At 29.9% G+C, this 16,879-nt stretch overlaps 10 protein-coding genes across 10 annotated transcripts; 4 read left to right on the forward strand and 6 right to left on the reverse strand.

Annotated features, from left to right (window-relative positions):
- Positions 1 to 228: 228 nt before the first annotated feature.
- Positions 229 to 897, forward strand: eriA (3'-5' exonuclease; the record flags this gene model as incomplete). The annotated part of the gene is made up of 2 exons (XM_020581105.1): positions 229 to 709; positions 884 to 897. 2 exons carry the CDS (start codon positions 229 to 231, stop codon positions 895 to 897), a joined length of 495 nt encoding a protein of 164 aa, XP_020428690.1.
- A 76-nt stretch (positions 898 to 973) lies between these two features.
- On the reverse strand, positions 974 to 2,350 carry nmt (glycylpeptide N-tetradecanoyltransferase; the record flags this gene model as incomplete). Its single annotated transcript, XM_020581106.1, has 2 exons — positions 974 to 1,966; positions 2,066 to 2,350. 2 exons carry the CDS (start codon positions 2,348 to 2,350, stop codon positions 974 to 976), a joined length of 1,278 nt encoding a protein of 425 aa, XP_020428691.1.
- A 700-nt stretch (positions 2,351 to 3,050) lies between these two features.
- On the forward strand, positions 3,051 to 3,641 carry PPL_10329 (uncharacterized protein; the record flags this gene model as incomplete). Its single annotated transcript, XM_020581107.1, has 1 exon — positions 3,051 to 3,641. The coding sequence occupies one exon, from the start codon at positions 3,051 to 3,053 to the stop codon at positions 3,639 to 3,641; it is 591 nt and encodes a 196-aa protein (XP_020428692.1).
- A 336-nt stretch (positions 3,642 to 3,977) lies between these two features.
- On the forward strand, positions 3,978 to 5,132 carry PPL_10330 (uncharacterized protein; the record flags this gene model as incomplete). The annotated part of the gene is made up of 4 exons (XM_020581108.1): positions 3,978 to 4,186; positions 4,270 to 4,801; positions 4,858 to 5,074; positions 5,125 to 5,132. The coding sequence occupies 4 exons, from the start codon at positions 3,978 to 3,980 to the stop codon at positions 5,130 to 5,132; spliced, it is 966 nt and encodes a 321-aa protein (XP_020428693.1).
- Positions 5,133 to 5,500: 368 nt separating this feature from the next.
- Positions 5,501 to 6,830, reverse strand: osbL (OSBP family protein; the record flags this gene model as incomplete). The annotated part of the gene is made up of 3 exons (XM_020581109.1): positions 5,501 to 5,543; positions 5,613 to 6,506; positions 6,580 to 6,830. 3 exons carry the CDS (start codon positions 6,828 to 6,830, stop codon positions 5,501 to 5,503), a joined length of 1,188 nt encoding a protein of 395 aa, XP_020428694.1.
- A 747-nt stretch (positions 6,831 to 7,577) lies between these two features.
- hibA (3-hydroxyisobutyrate dehydrogenase) lies at positions 7,578 to 9,066 on the forward strand (the record flags this gene model as incomplete). Its single annotated transcript, XM_020581110.1, has 3 exons — positions 7,578 to 7,589; positions 7,997 to 8,313; positions 8,421 to 9,066. 3 exons carry the CDS (start codon positions 7,578 to 7,580, stop codon positions 9,064 to 9,066), a joined length of 975 nt encoding a protein of 324 aa, XP_020428695.1.
- Positions 9,067 to 9,271: 205 nt separating this feature from the next.
- PPL_10333 (uncharacterized protein) lies at positions 9,272 to 10,216 on the reverse strand (the record flags this gene model as incomplete). The annotated part of the gene is made up of 1 exon (XM_020581111.1): positions 9,272 to 10,216. The coding sequence occupies one exon, from the start codon at positions 10,214 to 10,216 to the stop codon at positions 9,272 to 9,274; it is 945 nt and encodes a 314-aa protein (XP_020428696.1).
- Positions 10,217 to 12,623: 2,407 nt separating this feature from the next.
- On the reverse strand, positions 12,624 to 13,504 carry staB (carbohydrate-binding domain-containing protein; the record flags this gene model as incomplete). Its single annotated transcript, XM_020581112.1, has 2 exons — positions 12,624 to 13,016; positions 13,112 to 13,504. The coding sequence occupies 2 exons, from the start codon at positions 13,502 to 13,504 to the stop codon at positions 12,624 to 12,626; spliced, it is 786 nt and encodes a 261-aa protein (XP_020428697.1).
- A 421-nt stretch (positions 13,505 to 13,925) lies between these two features.
- Positions 13,926 to 14,851, reverse strand: PPL_10335 (uncharacterized protein; the record flags this gene model as incomplete). The annotated part of the gene is made up of 4 exons (XM_020581113.1): positions 13,926 to 14,191; positions 14,324 to 14,530; positions 14,610 to 14,717; positions 14,830 to 14,851. 4 exons carry the CDS (start codon positions 14,849 to 14,851, stop codon positions 13,926 to 13,928), a joined length of 603 nt encoding a protein of 200 aa, XP_020428698.1.
- A 54-nt stretch (positions 14,852 to 14,905) lies between these two features.
- Positions 14,906 to 16,541, reverse strand: PPL_10336 (uncharacterized protein; the record flags this gene model as incomplete). The annotated part of the gene is made up of 4 exons (XM_020581114.1): positions 14,906 to 15,151; positions 15,227 to 15,733; positions 15,817 to 16,051; positions 16,120 to 16,541. 4 exons carry the CDS (start codon positions 16,539 to 16,541, stop codon positions 14,906 to 14,908), a joined length of 1,410 nt encoding a protein of 469 aa, XP_020428699.1.
- Positions 16,542 to 16,879: the final 338 nt, after the last annotated feature.

Consider the following 16,879-nt stretch of genomic DNA (forward strand, 5'->3'; position numbering starts at 1 on the left):
AAAAACAGATGAATGGAATTTTGAGAAATTGATGAGATAATAATACTTGTGTGTGATTGTTTATTAATAACAACAACAACAACAACAACAAAATGATAAACATTTATTCATAGATTGATAAAGAGAGAATTAACAGACAACAATAGTCTAATAATAAACTAAAATTAAACAAATATTTAATAACTTATTTATTTACATATATATATATATTTTATAAAACAATAAAAAATGCCGTCACCTTTTAAATACATTGTAGTTTTAGATTTTGAAGCTACTTGTGAAAATGGAACAAAGATTGCAAAACAAGAGATCATTGAGTTTCCATCAGTAATAGTTGAGGTAGAGACATGTAAGATAGTAGACACCTTTAGAGAGTATGTGAAGCCGGTGCACAACCCACGACTCTCTGCATTTTGTACAGAACTTACCGGTATTCAACAAGCTTGGGTAGACGAAGCACAAACATTCAGTGTTGTCATGGAGAATCATCGTCAGTGGCTGATAAAGAATCAACTGTTGCTGCCGAGTGGTGAGCGATCACCCGTAAATACTTTCACATTCCTGACCTGTGGTGATTGGGATCTCAATCAAATGCTGCCAGTTCAATATAAATTCTTGGCTGGCAGCGATGGAAAGTGGCCATCCTACTTTTGCGAGTGGATCAACATTAAGAAATCGTTCGAACAACACTACAAAGTGCCAGCACGTGGTATGACATCGTTGTTGTCCTACCTGAGGATTGATCTGGTTGGTCGTCATCACAGTGGTCTGGACGACACCAACAACATCGCTTCCATCCTGATAAGAATGCTCCGAGATGGCGCCAACATCACCAACACTGGATCCAGATTTCCAAGAGAACCGAAACCGGTTTATAATAAAGGTCCAAGATCATAAACAAATAAAAATAAAAAAAAACTTTAACTTTTATTTATTAATATGTGTTTAACTTTTATATTTATTAAATTTATTTTTAAAGCAATACAAGTCCCATGGCAGACGGATCTTTTGTTTGAGTGGCATAGTTGTAAAGATAGTATTGAAGATTTCCATCACCTGGTTGGAATTTGTGTTCTTTGATGAATTTAGAGTTTTCAAAGATGTCGAGACAGTTGAAGACGTCAAAGTCACCTTTCTTGGCGAGGTGGAGAGCGTCTGCCATCAGGTCGACCAGTGGAACGCTAGTTGCAATGTTGTAGAATGAAAATGCAGCCTTGAGTGTCTTGTGCTTTGGATTTCCAATGACCGACGATGGCAATGTGTAGAAACTGCACATGTCAGTGACTTCTCCTGTTTTTGGATCGACGACAACGTAGCAGTCCATGACGTTCTTTTGTGGCGCCAGCCAGTGCCATACCTCCTCTTCGGACATCGATGGTGCCAGAGAGTACTGTGAGAGGTATTTGGCGAGCAAACGGGTTGCGCTTGGCACGTCGGCTTTGGTGAGTGGTCGGATACCTGGACACTTGGTGTTCTCCTCGACACGATTCAACTTGATGAGCAACGACATGGAGACACGTGGTGGAAGCGACGAGAACTTGCACTCGACCAACTTCTTTGGGTTGAGCGAACGATGGTAGTAACGACACGATGCCACTGGCTTTGGCAAGACGATACCGGCGGTGTAGGCAGCCTGCCAGATATTCTGTAGGTTGACACGACGTGTGATCTCCTTGATGAGTACCGGTGCCAAACGCTTCTCACGCAACTTCTTGTGCACGCAGAGGAAGTTGATTTCTACCATCTTTACGCTGTCGGTCTTGTCGACATTGATGGTGGCTGGAATGGCAGAGATGAAAGCTACCAACTTCTTTGATTCCTTTACACGTACACCAATGTGCCAATCCTTGAGATAGTGTGGTGGTTGCAATGCCCACTTCAAAAATGGAATAGAATAGTCGAATCTAAACATATTATCGTCATCTTCAACATAGTTTTCATTTAACAATGTATATACATCATTCAACTAAAGATAGAAAGAGAGAGAGAGAGAGAGAGAGAGAGAGAATAATAATAATCAATAAGTTAGATGATAAATGATTGAATATTAAATTAATATACATACTTGAACTTGATCATTGACATCCAAGACAACCCATTCAAAGAGAGCAGGAAGAGTAAGTGGTTCCTTTCTTACATCATCCAATGTTTTCACTTCGATTGGACCAGATTTTTCGACTTGAGCATCGATCTTTGGTACTGGTTGAGTATCCCAGAAGGCATGGGCAGCATTCTTATCTACATTCATAGAACTCAATAGATTCAATATATTCTTGTCAACAACTGGTTGTTTCTTTATAATTTCTTTGACATTATTATTATTATTGTTATTATTTTGATCGTCAGACATATTTGACTTGTTTGTTTTTGTTTATGTATCTATAAACAAATTTAACACACAAATCTAATTTATAACTTGTTTTTTAAAAGTACCAGCAATCAATAAACACATAAACAAAAGTGAAATTCATAAAAAAAAACAAAAATTTTTTTTTTTTTTTTTTTAGAAACTGCACAAAATCATTGTGCCACCAATGCAGTTTATTAATATATTATAATCACAACTATTTGGTTAAAAAAAAAAGAGAGAGGGAAAGAAAAATTATAAATGCACTATCTACTTTTAAGGTTTTTTTTTTTGTTTTTCTATTTTAATTTTTCTTAAATGTAGAAAATTGTTAAACCATCAAAAAAAATAAAATAGAATCAAAGTTTGTTCGTTCTCTCATCGATTTATTATTATATCGAACCAACCCAATTAATAAACCACATCATAAATAGGTAATGTCGACATTGATTCTGCTTCTTAATTTTGGGTCTGGAAAAACAAAAAACACCGGAACATGAAAAAAAAAAAAACATTAAATATTAGATCGTTTGACAAAAGACAAATGAATTGATCGTTTTTAATTTCATTTTTTCTTTAAATTAATTGTACATTATAATTATTATATTATCTTATTTTGTATTATATTATTCTTTTTTTAATTTTATTATTATTTTTTTATTTTTATTTTAGCATATATATATATAAACAGATATATAGAGAGATGGAAGAAATACAAAGAGGAGTTTCAAAAGAAGATTTATCAATGTTGCCATTGTTCTTACGTGGTAAGGTAATAAAGGGATTCGGTAGAGGTAGTAAAGATCTAGGCTGTCCTACTGCCAATCTACCTACAGAGTCATATGAGGCAACTATTAAAGATATTCCGATCGGTGTATTCTTTGGCTGGGCCAACGTAAAAGGCATCGATTCAGAGTCGGTCATTCACAAGATGGTAATGTCCGTCGGTTGGAATCCATTCTACAAGAACGAAAAGAAGACACTCGAAATACATATATTGAACCGATACGATCGTGATTTCTACGGTGAGCAAGTCAATGCTATTGCCACTGGTTTCATTAGACCGATGTGCGATTTCAAGAGCTTAGAAGGTTTAATCAAAGCGATCAACGATGATATTTCCTATGCAAGTGAGCAACTGGATACAGCCGAACAACAATTATTTAAATCACATCAATTCTTTAGTCATTGCTGCAATGAATCTTCAACTCCACCCTCACAAGAAGCAATCGATAGTACAGAAAATGAAAATAACTCGAATCATCGAGATGTATTATCATTTAAATTAAATTAAAAAAAAATCAATTAATCATAAATATATATATATAAAATACACACCTATAATTAAATTAATAGGAATAATAATAATAATAATAATTAAATAAATTATTATTATTGTTTGAATTAAAAAACAAAAAAAAAAAAACAAATAATTCACACTACAACTTGTCATTCACACATTATGATCAAAAAAAAAAATCAAATACAAATTGAAATATATTCGTATCAATATTTGTTGATATTTTAATTATAGATATGTTTTTTAAATTATTTTGTTGTTTTTGCATATTTTTGTAGTGTTTTATAGATATATCTATAAAAAGTTAATGACTACTAGTATTATAATAGTATGACTAAACTATTTATTGTTCGAGTTGCGCCACTAATTTTAATAGTGATAGTAGTATGCCTATTTGAATATAAATATGTTCATTGTGTCGATTTTAATATAAGTAATACCGGGAACGCCACAGATATGGAGATAGTTGATTTACTGTATTGTAGTAATAGGCGTTGTGTTGACTTTGGTGAAAGATGCGATGATCAATTTCCATTTTCGTATGTGTTTGTAACTTTTTAAATTAAACAAAAAACAAACTAACCAAATTAATTAATAAATATATTATATCCATTTATATAAGTGGTCCAATGTGTTATCAACCTTATCGATGTGTAAATAAAACATGTGCAAATCCATTGACATTGGGAGATCCTTGCAATATTAATTCGGATTGTGATCAAGCCAAAGGTCAGTTTTGTGTTTACTATTTTGGCGATGGATTGAAAATCTGTAGGATTGCCAACTATGCACAGTTTGGAGAATCTTGCTCGGTGGATTATGAGTGTATGATGGGTCTCGATTGCTTTCCAGGTCCTAATGGCACCAAGGTTTGTTCTACACCTGTAACTGGATGCATAAATGATGGTCAATGCGATCAAAGTTCTGTTTGTAATTTTACTCGTGTTGATGACGAGGGACCGGTTGGTGAGTGTGTAAAACTAAATCTCACCTCTGACCAATGTACACTCTTTTCAACAATTGGAGATTGCGCAAATGCATATTGTACACCGATTGCAAACGGTTCGAATATTGGAATATGTACAACCAACCCCAAATTAGGTGATCTATGTATAACCAGTAGAATCACTTGTAATACACTTGCGAATCATTATGTAAATTATTATCTTTTGAATTTCAAATTCAATTTAATATTAATTCTCTATTATAGTGTCAGAACTTTCCAGGATCAGTTTATGGTACATGTCAAATCTTACCAAAACCTTCTTTTAGAGTTTGTTACAATGTAGGTGATTGTGAACCCTATGAATTTTGTAGATGCGACACAAAAGCTTCGATTGGTTATTGTACAACCAGGGGACAGGTTGTTGGGTCAAACTGTCAGGATTCATTAAATGTAAATATTTTTGAATATAACAGCTATCAAAGTTTGTAACATTTTTCTAATATTTTTTATGTTTTTTTTAATTTTTTTAAGTTATTTAATTTTTTGTTTAACAAAAACTAATTGTACATCACTTTTTAATTTACATCCATTATCGTGTGCATATAAGCATTGTCCAAGGGAAGCTAATTGTTTCAAACTATTTTGTACAGAGCCATTATTATCCACTCAGATGTGTATCAAAAAAAATTCTTGTGATTTAACTGCAGAGTTAGAAACAATTGCATTATCCAATATTGTAGCGAATCTGACTTTACCTAACTGTACACCATCTGCTAAACATTCTAATAGTTTTTCATATTTATTAATATTTCTTTTATTTTTTATTGTCTTTAAATAAATACTGAAGAGTTAATACATATATATATAGATATTTTATTAAAATTAACATTTTTTTTTATTCTTTATTTTAACTTGTTGGTTTTGATGCGTATACTTCAGGGAATATATTCCTATAAATAATAAAATAAAGTAATTAGTATATTAATGATTAAATAAATTAATTGTTTTAGTTTACTTACTCTAATTCTTTATAGACATAGTTTGGAGGAAAATCCAATGGATTACCTTTCAAAACAAAATTCTTTGGTACCCATTTGATTCCATTATCTTTTCTATATTGTTCGTCTTTTCTTTGATTCTCTTCGATTCTTTGTTTCTCTTTTGATGTTACTTGGTCATTGTTGGAGAGAATACCTTCTTCCACTATTTTCCAGATGTGAGATGAATCTGTCTCTGGACGTTGATCAAATGGGATAGACTTGTGAGGATATAGCTTTACATTGTGTACATTCAATAGTACAATATCGGAACCGTGGCTAATAGGCGATATAATGACTTGATTATCCCAGTTACCCTTAATCTTGTAGAGGTGCTTATTTTCAAAATCGATTGTACCTTTAACTCCATTGTGGTGCTTTGATGATCCCACTATACTCTTGCTGAGAAACTCAATGTTGGCAGTATAACTTGTACCCATTTTTCTTATAACCGTCTTTCCATTGACATAGCTACCAAGTTTTCCCAACAGGATTCCTCTCACTCCAATTGTTGGCATGGTCATCTCGTAGGTATCATTGGTTCTGAGGAAGTGGTATACAATGGTTCCCTTTAGGGATGACTCTGCAAAGTTACCATAGAATTTGACATAGTTGGTTGACAAGTTGGCATTCACAATGATACCCTCCTTCTTGTTGTAGAAGCAGAAAGCAGAGTGAGGAGGGTGGTGAGAGATTTGTTCGGAAATAAAGTGGCTGTCCCCATTTGAATCACCACTATCCCAAAAACAGTCATAGGTTTCACCAATGATTGGATTGAATGGTTTCTTAATTCCCTTTGGTCTTGTATTCCAAGCAGACAATGAGAATTTAATGAACTGTATGAATCTCTCTTGTTCATTTTCAATTGTTTGTATTCTAAAAAATATTAAAAATAAAATTAGAATATTAATAAAATATTTTCAGGAGTTAATATCATTTCTATACATACTTGAATAACTCTTCTAAACAATTGAAATTATCTGTCAATGACTCTAATAGAGATCTTGGTTGTAATAGAAAACATGGTAGTGCTATGTGTTTAATCTCTGATCCAACTTTAATTTGCTTAATGAGATGCATTAAAATATCTTTCTTTGATTCGGTCAATGTTTCTTCATCTTCAGTCGAAGTTACTTTTTCAGGAACTGTCTGAATATTTGATTCAGAACTTGATCCGAACCTCTTAAATAATTTTGACATTGTAATTTAATTTATTATTTTATAGGTTAATTATATAAACAATATTTATAAAGTAATATTACTTTTTTAGAATTAAATAAAAGATTATTTTATAGTTTTTTTGTTTTAAAATATATAATTTTACAGAAAATAGATATCTATTTATTTGAATTAAAGAAACTTATAATTGATATAGGTAAGGAAAAGTAACAAATTTTTTAGAATCTATAAATTAATTAAAATAAAAGTAATATTGAGGTATAATAATAAAAAAATATCTATTTTATTTTATAAAGAAAAATTGTGAATTAATTTTTTTTTTTTTGTAAGTTGTAATGTTGTTTATTAGAATAAAAAAAAAATGAAATGAAGTAGAATCTTATTTTTGGTTATCGACAGTGTCTTTTTTTTTTACCTTACATAAATTGTGTCAGTACCCTAATACCGCCATTGTATTCGAAGACTACATTTTCATATAATTTGTTTTTTAAAAAATTTTGTGTGGTGTTATATTAATTCTGTGAACAATTAATTTACTAAAAAGGATAAAAAAAAAAACTGTCATATTAATTTTGGTTATAAAATATCATACAGTGTAAATCTATAATTTTTGAATTTAGACTTTTTATAAAACAATGAACTTCATTTTAATTATTTAAACTTATATCTAGACTGCCATACCACACATAAACAATTGAATTCTTTTTGTTGAACGATTTATTTTTAAATATTGATTCACAAGACAGTTGGTTGATAATTAAAGATAAGATGGTAGAGCTAGTTTATAATAAATGTAATATTACGTACTTGATTATTATTTATATGATAATAATTGTTCCATTACTCTATGGATTCTTTTATAGTAGCCTTAAACTCTTCAGATTTCTTTTATCAGGGTACATAATTCTAGAAGAAATTCGAAGAGTTTAAGGCGAATATAAAAAGAATCAATTGAAATAGTAATGTTAATAAATTATCATCTATGAATCTTTTAAATAAATATTAAAGTATTTGTGTAAATTAAAAAATGTACTAAACTTAAAAGTCATTTGTGAAAAAAAAATTAAAAAAATAAAAAAAATTAAAAAAAAAAAATTAAGATATTTTGAAATTTCTTTCCTTTATTTTTTGCAAAACTGATCATTTAATCGGTTGATCATATTGTTTTACATTATTTTATATTAAAGATGTTTGTTGGTAGATCTTCAAGTTTAAGAGTTATTTATAGTGGTGTTAGAGGATACTCCTCTGCCAACGAAAAAGTTGTTGGTTTCATTGGTTTGGGTAATATGGGTGCTCACCAAGCCACCAACTTGATCAAAAAGGGACACAAAGTTGTCGTCTACGACATTTCCCAAGACAATGTCAACAAACTCAGAGAAAAGGGTGCCGATGTAGCAGCTTCACCATCCGATATTGCCAAGAGAGCCGATGTCATCGTTACTATGTTGCCTGCTTCTGCACATGTAAAGAGTGTCTATTGTGGTGACAATGGTATTTTCAAGTATGTACTTATTCAAATTGGAATCACCCAGCAACACAACAATAACCTATCTATCCACTTTGATTTCATACTTTGTATATTAATTAATTTTGATATAATAAAAATAGATCAATTAAACCAGGTACATTATTATTGGATTCATCAACAATTGATCCACAAACAGCACGTGATGTAGCTGATATTGCTGCCAAACACAATGCAACTATGTTGGATTGTCCAGTTTCCGGTGGTACTGGTGGAGCTGAAGCAGGAACCTTGACTTTTATGGTCGGTGGAAAGGACGCTGACTTTGCACGTGCCAAACCATACTTGGAAGCCATGGGTAAGAATATCGTACATTGCGGTGACATCGGTACTGGTCAAGCTGCTAAAGTCTGCAATAATCTCGTTCTCGGTATCTCGATGGTCGGTGTCTCCGAGGCTATGAACTTGGGTGTCAAACTTGGAATCGATCCAAAGAAGCTGGCAGGTATCTTCAATACCAGCTCCGCTAGATGTTGGAGCAGTGAAGTATATAATCCATGTCCAGGCGTTCTCGAGAACTCACCAGCCTCACGTGGATACACCGGTGGTTTCGGATCGGCTTTGATGAACAAAGATCTTGGTTTGGCTGTCGACAGTGCCAAGTCAATCGGAGAACCACTCCCACTTGGTACTACCGCTCACCAATTCTACACCATGATGGTTCAAAAGGGTTTGGGTCAAAAGGATTTCTCTGCTGCCTATGAATTCCTCCAAAAGACTAAAAATTAATAAAATATATAAAAATATCTACTACTATTTATAAATGTGATAAACGACAATATATATATATATGTAATTATTTTAAAAAAAGGTTGGTAGTTTTAAAACAAAAAAAATAAACCAATTGGTTAAAATTTATTAATAACTCTGGATATAAAAAAAAAAGGGTCGAGTCTGAGATCTGAGGTGTGGAGTTGAACCGACTCGGTTCTTGTTAATATAATGAAGGTTGTAGTACGGGTATTGCAACTACTTGGGTGTAGTTAAGGGCACTCTTTTTTGAAATATTACTGTTTGTTGTGCTGTTTGCGTTGCTATTTATCTTTGATGGTGACTTTATACTATTATTAATATTATTGTTTACAAAAGGGTTTGGATTGCTTGTAGGTGAATTTTCAATGTCAGAATCATCAATGATGTTGGCTGGTGGTGGTGGTTGTTGTTGTTGTGTTGGAATCATAACAAATCTGTTGAACAATTCCTTGGAGGTTTCGAAAATTTGTGAAATATATACATCTGGATGTCCGCTTTCGGTCGTTGTATCGTTACTATTAACATGATTATTATTATTATTATTATTATTATTATTTACATTGTTATTATTATTATTATTATTAATATTATTTAAAAAAGTCGATTGATTTAGTGGATTATTGTTCCCACTACTATTATTTCTAGAGTGATTATTACTTGTGTAGCTGCTACTGCTGCCGTTGAATGTATTACTCTTTTTGGTATATCTTTTCTTTTTAATATTACTATTGATGAGGATGTTGTTGTTGCTGTTGTTGATGCCGCCGCTGCTATTCTTTTTCTTGTCGGTAAAGGTACCGGATAGAGTCTTACTGAATAGCGTTTGGTATACATTGATAAGATTGGAAGTGGCAGAGGTGAAAGACGAAGAATAATGGTGTCCCGATGCAGAGGTGTTATCCTCGTTGTTTCCATCGTCCAAATCGATGAAATCTCTGTAGTCCTCGTCAGACTCGTCACTGTAATCAAATATTTCCTCGGTGCAATGAGTGCTCGAACACTCATCTAGAGATAGACATCGGTCATCGACATCTCTTTCTCTTTCATAGTCTGACTCTAGCTCTCTATCGCTGTCGTCGATCACCACGAAATGTAACGATGTCTTTTTTTCATCGAAAATATCCATTTTTAATAATTTTTTTTATAAAAGAAAAGGAAAGAAAAGTAAAACAACAACAACTATTAATGATTGATTTGATGATAAAAATAAAGAAGATTACTATATATAAATAAAATATAAAATGAAATGGAGTGAATAAATAATTACAATATATACAAAATAATAAATAAAAATATATACAAGAAATAGTTAAATGAATAACAAAGTAGGTGATTAGAAAGAAGGAAATGCCAATTCAATTCAATTGAAGGCCAAAAAAGGGAATGACCACTGGTCTTTGCCCGGAGTTCAAAACTCCAACCACCTGAAGGGTGTGATTGGAAAACAAATTTCCGTTAAACTAGAGTGATTGTTGTTTCTATTATAATTGTAATACTATAGCTATTTTTAAATGATTGGTACTAACTAACTAAAGAAAATAAAACTTATATAATTATATAATAATATTGTTGGTATTGGTTTGATTGTCAAAATAGTTTGCTTTTTTTTTGCCAATCAATCGAAAAAAGGTTGCAAATTTGACGATTATCAATATATTATTTTGTGGTTACGGATTGTTCTTTGAATTTTTGTTATTTTCGTTTTTGATTTTTTGAAAACTGTCTTTTTTCTTGAGAACACCAATAACTTGAATAAAAACTGGTTGGTTTGATTAATGTTTGCAACCTTTCAGTTTACTTTAAATATTATTGTACTTTGATATAATTTAATGCTACTACTGCTGTTTACTAATTACTAAACTATTATATTATTATTTAATTATATGATTATTTTTATTATTTAATATATATATATATATATATGAATAAATAAATATCTTGAATATTTGATATTTGAAAATAAATATTATTGTTTTTTTTTTAGTTGTTGGTATTGTTAATTGTTAATTAAACAAGTGGTTCCTTCTTTTACTTTTCTCTCTCTCTCTTATTCCTATTATTATTGTTTTTTTTTTTCTTATCTAATATAATCTAATAATGCACTTATTGCAAATAATATACCAATAAAAATAGACTGTTGTTGTTATTATTGTTATTGTAATTGTTATTTCGGCGCACAATCGATATATTTCTAATTGGTGGTTGATGTTATGTGTTGTTTGTCTAATTTATTTGTTTGTTTGTTTGTTTGTTGTTTGAATGTAAAATAACTTATTATAATAAATATAATATATATATATAAATAATTTAAAAATTGTTAATGACTACCTCTCAAACTTGTACTACTATTATTATTTTTATTGTAAAAATTTAAAGATTGTGAGAAATTTATCATTATTATTAGTTATTATATATAAATAATGTTATTTAAATTTAAAAAAGTGTAATCTAGAGTGTTTAATCAAGTGTGGTGGTTGTTTGTGTGTGTTTTGTGTGTTTATGTATTTTTATTCTGATCAGAATTATAATATGGTGGTTTGAAAAAAAAAAAATATATATTTTTTTATTACAAGTATTGCAAAACTTTTTTTTTTTTTCTATTCAAAAACAATCTAGAAAGAAAATTATTTAAAATAAATTTCAAAAAAAATTTTTTTTTTGACCTGGTTTTTTTTGGTTGTAATTAGATGAGATAAGATTTATAAGATATATGTATAGATATATGCAGTTGTTGTTGTGTTTTTCTTGAAACTTCTTTCAAGTATGTTATATTATTATTACGTGTTTTATCAAATAATTTAACACAACAATCAAATATAACAACCGTTTGACTTTCTTTTACTGCTTTTAACTGATTTATATAAATATATAAATAAACAATTTGATAATAATTGATGATTATATATAAGGTTTGTCTATAAATATAATTTTATATCTGTTGTTAATCAAAAAAAAAAAAATAACAGTAGGGTGATACAGATTTTATTTTTAAATAAAAGTACTTGTTAACAAACACACTTTATTAAACAAAAAGATATATAAATGGAAATTTATTGGTTATTTGTTTGGTTGATTGATAAATTAATTGGATTGTGATGAATTGATGACTTTGGCAATAATTGATAAATATACTTTAAGAAATATTTATTGATTTAATTATGATTCACTAACACAAATTCCCCCCAAAACAAAAAACCTGTTTCAATTGACACATCGGCAACAGCCTTTCAATACCACTCTCCTTCACACCTTTTGATCTCGGTTCTAACACAAAAACATTCTATCAATTCACCAGTTTTTCCTTATTTTGTATTTTTTTGAAGAATGGTAATGGGTTTTGCTACCCAAAACAACCAAGTGTTGTATGGGTTTTTTTTGGGGATAAAAAAGGTGGCAAAAAAAATAAAACCGCCAACTATTTATATATTAATTTTTTAATTAATAAATAATTCTTGGCTTTGGAATTGTTGAATCCATATTCCATTAAAATATGTGTGAATATCAGATTTATTATTATATCTAATGATTAAACTTTAATTTTTAACTGCAAATGATGGAATAACACTTGAGGTAGTGATGAATCCAAAGGTAAAGGTACCACCTGCTGGAATTGTAGCATAGGAAGGTAGTGTAAGATCACCATTTGTTAGGGATTCGATGTTCCATTTGGAGGATGCATTGAAATTGGTTGCTGAGATGACCAACGAGGTGATATCGGTGGTTCCTCCATTCTTAATATCTACAGAGTATTGAGTAAAATTGTCGTTTCCATTCACCCAGTTATTAGTAGCGGTCACCTTGAATGTCGTATTGCTTGGAGCCGGAGTGGAAGTAGGAGTGGAAGTAGGAGTTGGAGTGGTTGTTCCATTGCAACTTTCACCAAAGTGAACTGCTGGACAACCCGCTGGCAATGAGTTAATAATCAACTATATTAATCATAGCAAATTAATAGGTTAATAAAAATATTTAATAAACACCACACACATCGATTGATAATTTAAATGTTGTTACTACTACTTACAACAAAATAATAGGCAGCACCATTATAATTGAAACTGTAGGCACCAGCATGCTCTTGAAGACAAACGAGTGGAACGACATCGGTACCGAGTTGCACTGATCCATTTGCGTATATATTGAATTCAGAGTATTGCTTTGCTTGGTCAACAAGATATGGCTGAACTCGGTTGTTGTGTGGATTGCAAACATAGTCTGAGCTCTTGACGAATGGAATGGCCGATTGTTGTCTGATAGCATTGTAATATCGATTGTACATCAAACTACCTCTGTATCCGATTAAAGTACCATCGCTCGCCAATCCATTACCAGAGACAGTGATACACTGATAGCCAAGAGCAGCATTGAACACTGGCTTAAGTTGAGTCGAACATGGAATCACACCACCAAGTGTCATTCCAAACAAACAAAAGAAAACAAAGAAAATTATTTGTTTCATAATTCTATTTTTAAAGAATTTATATTTTATATTTATATAAAAGAAAAAGGAAGGTATAATTATATATATTTAATTGTGAATGGAGAAATACACATGTATAAATACTCTTTTTTTTTTTTTTTTTTTAATATATCAATTGACATATATTTTAAAGATGGTGGGAAAGTGTATAATTAACCAAACTTGGCATGTTGATATTCAATCAGTTTAATTAATTGAACATTCTAAAAAACCACATTTAAAGAATATATAATGATAATTGTGGTTGTTATAATATTTTTAAGTATGTATGAATGGTGTGTGTGTGTGTGTATGTGTGAAAGATAGATAGTTGTGTCACCCCTGTTTATAACATATAGAATTGAATATGCTTGCAGTACTAAGTAGAGGGTTGAAGTAGTGAAGCTGGTAGTTTAACAATACTTGATACTTGTTCGAGTTGTTGCAACTGTTTGTTCTGTTTTGACATCAGTATTTCAATGATTCGTGCTTCAAGTGTTAAATGTTCTGATCTGTTATCATCACCACTGTCATTATCATTATTTATACATTCTTTATCATTGTTATTATTATTATTATTATTGTTGTTAAATATGCCTGATGCTATTAATGATGACCTTGAATAAGGTGGCAAATGTTCGATTACTAGTAATTGGACATAAAGAGTTTAAAAGTTATAAAAATTGAAGGTTGTTGTGTTAATATATAAAAAAAATCAATGAATCAATTTAACTCATTCATTGAATATAACATAATAATAAGCAAATAAATAATTACCGTTTAGTTTAGATAAGGTTGATGATGATGGTGATGATGTTTTTGTTGTCGTTGTTGCTGCTGATGATGATAATGAGTGAAGGTATCTACATGATGACATGAATTTACATCTACCAAACTTTAATAAAAATTTACAAGGTTGTTTTGATTTGAACAATGCTAACTCTATACTTTGTACCTCTTCTTGTATCAACCTACGATTGTTCTCTAAATAGAGTGAAGTAGATTAAATACATATATTAGTTTCTTTATATCTTATATATAAGCAGACATAGATAATAGATACTCCTAAAATATTCAAAGTGATTCTTAACGTTTTGTTTATGTTTAATACTATCATTATGTTTCTTTCTTGTATGAAAAGTATCATTAAACTTCTTATCACAATAATAACCTATTTAATTATATAGATAATTTAAATTTGAAAAAGAGAAGAAAGAAAGATAGAAAGAATGTTATTTATAACTGTTTTATTAAAAAATGATGATTTATTTAATTTTAATTACAATAATCTTTTAATTGACCCATATTTATATCTAACTAGTTAACTAATGATTGATCTATCTATCTATCTACAACACTTTAAATAATAAAAGGTAATACAAAATCATTTGGTTTCTCATCTTGCCAATAGAGTGGAAGAATGAATTTGAGAAATGATTTTCTATGAATTTTATCACGCATGACGATTTCTCTGTTGTTGACTAATAATCTTAGGAATATATCTATATTCTCTACCAATAATTCATTATTTTTTAAACTACTATTACTACTATTGTTACTATTATCATATATTGATCCTTTTAAATTTGGTAATAATTCTATTAACTAGTTATGTTTTTAAAAATAAATTAATATTATTTGTATAATAACTTTTTGATTAATAATAATAACGTTACATACTTTTTTATAATATTTAATAATATTACTTGTTTCTCTAATTATATTCCATTCGAATTGACCGATAGATACTTTAATTCTAAATGATTGCTTCTTTTTGTTATTGCTGTTATCATTGATATAAAATAGTTCCGACGTAATACTCCAAGACATTACCAGTAGCTCATTATCTTGAAAAGGATGATTTACATTTATACTTGATCTCTTTCCTTCTGAACGTCTTAACTTCTCTGATCTCACATAGTCATCCTCTTGTTGCTTCTTTGTATGCTTCTCTTTCATTATTGAACGTTCCATTCTAATTCTCTGTAGTTCCGATATCTCATTGGAAATGGCACCATCATCCAAAAGAACAGATTTCCACTCATCCATCTCCTTTACTTCTGACCCAATTAGTGTAATAACATCTTTTCCATTGGTAGATTCTAAACTTAGCTCCAAAGGTGTCTGTTGTTTACATATTAATTTACATTGATATAGAATCAATGAATATTTCAATTTATCTTTTGTCTAAAAAATTATTAAAAATAGAAATATTAATATAAAAATAAATGAATAGTTATAATAGATTAAAGATCATTTATAATAATTACATTAGTTTTATATAGTTTCAATTCACCCATATATACAACAGCCCAGAAAGTCTTATTTGATTTTCCACTTTTCTTTCCCAACCATCCTTCTTTTCCATTGGGTATCTTTTCCAGAATGAATTGTTCATCTACTATTCTCTTGTTTTCCTTATCTACATGCTTCAAATGTTTAAAGTTGTAAGGAATACTAATTGCATCATCAGTATCATCTAACTTTTCATTTAATATAAAATCACTAAAATAAAAACAAAATGTTAGATAACTAATATCTAGAAAGTTATTTTTTATCGAATCTATACAAACTCTTTATCTTTTTTCTCTGTTCTTTTTCTTATTAGTGGTGAACCTAATGGACTGTCAGGGCAAAAGAAATCTCCATCGATGGGTGTCGGTAGAGTGGAACCTTCAGTGCGTGCTCTATGTCTGTTCTCTGGTGATTTTGTATAGGTGATGGCTGTTGGTGGTGAGAGAGGAGGTGTCAATGAGCTATTTCTAGATCTATTCAGTGACACGAATTTCGATGGAGTCGAATATGCTCGGATTCTCTGTGTTGCCAAGAGTATACTTCTTGGTGATTCATTTATCGATGGTTTCGCAGGAAAAGACGATCTTGGTGATAAACTAAATTCCAATGGTGCTGTTGTTATTATTTCTTCATCACCATCTTTCAATTTAATTCCACCTAAATCTAGTGGTGGAATTATACTAATTTCATTTTTGGACATCAGCGTGTAGTTTTTTTTTTAAATTAAATTAAAAAATAAAAAAATCTTATAAATAATCTTATAAACAATATTTTATTATTTGTATAAATATATTTAATTATTTAAAGAGATAATATTATAATAAGTATTTAGTTTAGTATAGTTTTTTTATATAAATATTGATTATAATTCACTTGATCGAAACTATAGTTTTTTACTAGTAAAAAAAAGTGTAAATCAGACTAATAATCAAAATTAATATTTTTTTTGTCTTGTAGTATAGATTCAAATAATAGACCATCCCTTTAACTCATTGGTTATATAACGGAATATAATTAATATTAAAATTTTAAATCTCT

The sequence above is a fragment of the Heterostelium album genome (assembly GCF_000004825.1).
Source record: "Heterostelium album PN500 unplaced genomic scaffold PPL_scaffold12, whole genome shotgun sequence".
NCBI classification, from domain to species: Eukaryota; Evosea; class Eumycetozoa; order Acytosteliales; family Acytosteliaceae; genus Heterostelium; species Heterostelium album.